The 6,000-nt window shown below is 35.6% G+C and overlaps 1 protein-coding gene across 4 annotated transcripts in view; it reads right to left on the bottom strand.

Moving 5' to 3' along the window:
• The window catches only part of si:ch73-217b7.1 (ensconsin), a 44,966-nt gene extending 40,499 nt beyond the window's left edge, over positions 1-4,467 (bottom strand). Inside the window, exon 1 of one of the 4 annotated variants that reach the window (XM_034699613.1) lies at positions 4,111-4,462. In XM_034699613.1, coding sequence (XP_034555504.1) covers positions 4,111-4,156 — 46 coding nt within the window. In that variant the 5' untranslated portion in view covers positions 4,157-4,462. Of the gene's footprint in view, positions 1-4,110 lie in introns of all 4 variants that reach the window. The other 3 variants (XM_034699612.1, XM_034699614.1, XM_034699615.1) reach the window with 3 other exon arrangements.
• Positions 4,468-6,000: the final 1,533 nt, after the last annotated feature.

Here is a 6,000-nt window from a genome sequence, read left to right on the forward strand (position 1 = left end):
TTAAGCATTCATGCATAAAGAAAAAGTATGAGTACAAGATAAGTACTGCAACTTACAACACATAGTGCTGACTGCTATGGAGGAAGTCAGACACACTCATATAAACAGATCAACCTAGCATCACTCAGTTTTTGCAGATTCCCCTGCACCTCCACACAAATAAATCCCACAACCCAAAGAATGTGGACCAGGTTACCAAACAGAGGGTTCAATCCGGATTACCAAAATATATTTGGCTGCTAAGTGAATTGGGTTGCTTGTAGACTGTACTGTGACTACAGGGCTCAGTACAGAGCAGCTCTCCTGACCTCAAACTACTCAAGTGCCATTTTATGAAACAGTGGAAATGTAGCCATCAGTTAGAAATCTATCTGTCAGCTGATCTAGAAAGAGATACTACGACTTGTTTTGCCGCATAATGGAAAAAACGATTAAGCTAACATTCTTATGGCGGCAAACTGTGGAACAACTGCAAGTCCCAGATTGGAAAATTACAGATTAGAGAGAAATACAGTTTTAAAAACTCACAGGACTGTGCTCCAAACACCAGAGAGATTGAATAAATACTGAACATGGAGGGAAGTTGTTTATGAATAGCTACCATGAAGGCAGCTGAATTAGTAAGGTGGTAAGCCTCACATAATAGACTAGAATTAACAGGGCTTGGTGGTGAAGCTACAAGTCAATAGAGGGTGAAATTGAGAGTAATGTACAAAGTTGGTGTGCTAATGTTAACATATTGAGTAGTGATTTATGATAGGGCTGCACAATACTGCAAAACAGTTACATTGAGATATGTTTTCTTTCTGTGGTATGGATTGTGATGTGCACAAATATAGGAAATTAAACCATGTAAGCTTGGTGTCTTTTTTATGTCCACAATTAAAAATCACCTCTTTTATAATTTGTGACTTTGTCTATTCAAACAAATCAAAACTTCTCCCCCTTACTTTTATCACACTTGGTTCAGCCCTTGTGATGTGCAGTAATATTGTGATATCAATAAGAAGTGTGCTAAATATACCAATTTTAAGGAGTGCGTATGAGCTGACACAACTCACAGTTTTTTTGTCTTAGTGCTGTTTTTCATGTTTTACACATGGCCTGTGTTTGCACCTTGTTTCTCCGGAATCCAAGATGCACCCAAAAGCTGTTGTTTTAGCTTTAAATGATAAACTACAAGGACTGCACAATAAATCACAAAGTTATCAACGTTGCAGTGTGAGCATTTACAATAAACCCATTGCAAAAATTTGTATTTATCCGAGTAAATTAGGAAATTATGTAATCAAAGTGTTCTCCCTCAGCATGTTCATTCTACCTGTTAGAGGTCTGGGTACTGTAGCCCTTTTTTTAACACTGTTTTGATGCAGTCAAATGAAGCTTTATCCAGCTGTCAGCTCACCTCAGATTAATTGGTGATAAGTTAATGCTGTATGCATTTGATAGTATTAATTCTTTGCTTTATCATTGGAAAATCCTGTTTGGACTGCGACCGTTTGAAGCCAATAGGCTGCAATTTTAGTTCTGACAGCTCACACATTTAGAAACTATTTGGATTTTATCTATTTTTAAATTTGATAGCAAGATAAACAGTGACATGCAAACTTCACCAGAACATTTGTTTTAAGGGGTTGGCACACTCTGTTTTTATGCACTTGATGGAACAATTTGCAATTGATTGATTTATTTTCATTTTTTATCTTTTAATCTGAACAAGAGTTTAGATAACTTCACTGCTGTGTTTATCCTGTGCATTAGAAAAGTCTCTGAAAATGCATTTTCTTCTCTCTTAACCTTTAATCCCATACTGTAAATTATAGTCTGTGTTTGTGAAGCTTAACTCCTGAAGCCAACTTATCCCTATTAGACTAAGAAAACATGTCATACTATAGAATATTTACAACCAGCATACTTTGGAAAAGCATTATGGTGAAGCTAATTAGCATGCAGAATTGACCCACTGAATACATGGGGGGTTAAACGCATATTCGGACTATGAAATGTTATAAATTTACACCACCATCGCAAGTGCTGGAACTATGTACAAAAAAACACATATATGAAAATGTTGTATAAGAAAAATGTATGTTTGCAATAGTCTTAAAACTTCAATTAGTCAAACTTTGCATGCTCATATCCAAGTTAAGATTAGACAGCATGTAATAGTGGAGCATTAAGTGGTATGTTTGTGATGCTATTTATTAAAGCAATGAAGTTAAACATCTCTGAGGTTGTTAACTGGGCGTGCACAGCACTGACATAGGCCTAACTTAGTTGTATGTTGGTGTTTCAATAGCTCCCAGCAATGTTTAAGTTATTAGAGTAATGAGGACGTCTCACATCCAATCAGTGACGTCATGGCAGGTATTCTGCCATTAACAGCTAATAGAAAGCACCTGCTGTGCTATTTTAAATTAAGCCAGGTCCAGACAGAAAAACGTGTCCAAACAACAGAGAATTTCATGGAAATTCCTCCCTGTGTAAGGTCATGAATTAAAATAAGGAGATTATCCGTAATATGTTTGAGTCTTTGATTCTGGCGACACCACTGGTGACAAACTAACTCCTTCAGGGGCATGAACTGCATATAATTAGATTGTCTGCAGTTCAAATTTGCATATAAGGTCAATATTTAGGATCGCAGAGCAACAATTTAGATTTAACATTGAGATGTAACATTTAAAATTTACATTTATATTTAACATTTGGATTTAAAAAGTAACATTTATTTTTAGATTCAACATTTAACATATATGTATATTTAACATTTATTTTTATACTTAACATTTAGATCTAACATGTAACATTTATTTTATATTCGACATTTATTTTATATTTAACATTTAGATTCGACATGTAACATTTATTTTCATATTTAACATTTAGATTTAACATTTAAATTTAACATTTAAAATATATTTATAATAAACATGTATTTTATATTTAACATTTATATTTATATTCAACATTTATATTCAACATTTATAGTATATTTATATTATATTAAACATTATTTTCTATTATTTTATTTATTTTTTAACATTTATATTTAACATTTGACATATATTTAGATTTAACATTTATTTTGTATTAAACGTTTATTTTATATTCAACATCTAGATTTAACATGCAACATTTATTTTCATATTTAACATTTAGATTTAACATTTAACATATGTCTACATTTAACATTAAAATGTATTTAACATTTAGATTTAGCATCTATATTTAGCATATGGATTTAACAGTGGTTGTAACTTAAATATCAAAACAAAATGAAATGTGAAGATCACAAATGATGCTCTAAATGTGATGAAAAAGTTACTTTTAAAAATTCACACTACATTTTTATGACATTTTTGAGTTAAATGTGGCAAATTGTTGCAGTTATTTTCAGTGTGCACAACTTTACAAGTGGTGCCCCATAGTATTTGACGATATTTTGTATTCCACAGGTTGAAAAGGCATAAAACAAGACAGAGAAGTTAATAAAATGTTATTTAGAAGCGGTATGAGTGGTTATTTTTAGTCCTATGATCACAATTATTAATGAAAAATCGATTAACTATAATTAGGGTCACAGGTGTAGCCTATAATAAAAGGTAAGGGGATTTAACCTGCAGGTGAAAACTGTGGAAGGAGTGAAAAGACTTCACAGCAACATGAAAAGCCAGAGAAAGTAGAAAACTTTTAGCCTAGAGACACATTATCGAGCAGGTTTCCTTCTCGAGCCTCTGTTCACGTCCGTGTTTTCACCTGTCACGTCTGCTGTGGGAGCACGAGCTCACCAAATGTCAGCAACAGGTGTGTCCGCGCACGAGGACCTCAAAAGGTCTCTGAACAACAAGAAGAAGGTAAAACTGACAACATTAAGGTGAAGTTTCTATCACAGCTGGTGTTTTATAAACGTTAAGCAACCGGTTGGGTGAGTCGGTTGATAGTTAATCCCACTCCCGTGACTGACCCGACTCACAGTAGTTCTTGAGAATACAGCGTCAGCGTTAAAACCACGACCACAAGAACTCAAGTCCCGCAGCACAGCGGCGTTAAACACTTCAGATGAGACCTCTTTCATGATAGAAGTTCACTATTATAAACTTTTCTCACCTTGGGACTCTGGAGGAGATGCGTCGCTGCCATCCTGGTCCGCCATTTCTCCTGACGTCAGCTGAGAGGGATCAGCTGCAGGAGCTGGAGGGACCTGATCCTGAGGCTCTGAGCTAGACCGGGCACCCTCCCACGGACAGGTGGGGGACGACACGAGCTCAAAGCTAATCTTGTTAATACAATAAAATGATAATCCTGTTTTATAACCACAAAGTAACAACGGGGTCAACTTTTCACACACTTAGTTTAGTTTTTCCAGTTCGTTTTTTGACCTTAAACGCACCACTAAATCCTGTCCTGTTGTTATGTTGCGTTTGTTTGCACCTGGCTTAAAAGGGCTTTTGGTACCTGGTTGATCTGTTTGAGTGGTGAAAATTACTGCTTTGTAAGGAGACAGCTTTATAAACTTGAGATGGAAAAGGTGAGCAAGTGACACTGCAAGGTCTGAAACCTGCCTTAAAGTATTATGCTGACATCTATTGGTAGTAAGAGTAGCTTCAGTTAAATCAGGCATGTCCAAAGTACGGCCCGGGGGCCAATCGCGGCCCAAGGTCCATTTAATTATGGCCCCAAACTTCCATCTTAAAATGTGTTATTTATAGCACAGATATTAATCACATTCTGAATCATCTGTATATTTGCAGTTCCTTTCAAGTCAATCCAGAAACGTCTCAAAAAGCTTCATATGGACTACTTTTATAAAGCCAAAGCTCTGGGAATTCTGCAAGACGGCAATAAAGAAGAAACACAAGAACTCTTAAAGTTGACAGGTTTTCAAATTCATATTTTTATCATGATGTGAAAATGTTCTTGATGAACACTGAAAGTTCAGAAGACACAAAAGAAGACACAAGACAAGATCAAAATTATGAAATTGTGCAGAAAAGGCAAAATTTGGTGCATCAAAAATAGTTCAGAACGCAGGACAAAAAATATTTAGTTCTTTAAATGTCGTCTGCTGGTCAGAAAAGTCTTAAAAATAACATGAAATAGAAGTGTGATGAAATCCAGATCGTGATCCTGCCATATAAAAATAATGATACAATATTTTTCCCACATTGCCCGACCCTAATGAAAAACATTTTCCTCCTGAAGAATATAAAGTTTGCTAATGTTTACGTGGCTTGTGGAGAACTGAGGACTACCTAGTTACTGATTTATTGAAAAAATTATTTAAATAATTGTGATTAAATAGAGATTTCATATATAACTTTTATGATTCCTAAGTCTCAGTAGGAGCCAATGGCCCTGAGGTATTCTGACATCACATGTGGCCCTCTTTGAAAAAAGTTTGGACACCAGTGAGTTAAATCATTCATGACAGCTGAATTTGTTACCTGTACCATCAATTGATCTGTCACATTTCATAACATTCCCTTTTATTAGGGATGGGTACCTTTCACATTTGAACCGATACGGTACCGACACCTGGTACCTGGGAATCGGTACCGGTACTCAACGGTACCAGTTTTCGGTACTTTTGTGTGTTTATGTGGTAATAAATGTTAATTTAAAAAAAAAATCTCAAATTTGTTTAATTTAACATATTTATTCAATTTAACATGAAATGAACAGAAACAGGATTATATAGGTGATTAGATATATCACCTGACACGTGCTTGTGTTGTCTAGTTGCTCTTTCGGGAGTTTATCAATGAACACACGTGAACGCCTGTGAACGGGAAAAGTCAGTTCTCCGTCTCTTTATAATAACAGGACACACAACTTACTTGTTTGGCATTCACGCACACAGGAACGGTTATAAACAGGGCAGGTAGTCGGAACGAGAGGGTCAGTCTAAACCATAGACTGTATAAAATGAAATTAATCCTCCTGCAGTTCTGAGTCGCGTTGAGTGCGTGCGCCTGTCAGCTGCAGGCTCCGTTTGGC

The sequence above is a fragment of the Notolabrus celidotus genome, chromosome 13 (assembly GCF_009762535.1).
Source record: "Notolabrus celidotus isolate fNotCel1 chromosome 13, fNotCel1.pri, whole genome shotgun sequence".
NCBI lineage: Eukaryota > Metazoa > Chordata > Actinopteri > Labriformes > Labridae > Notolabrus > Notolabrus celidotus.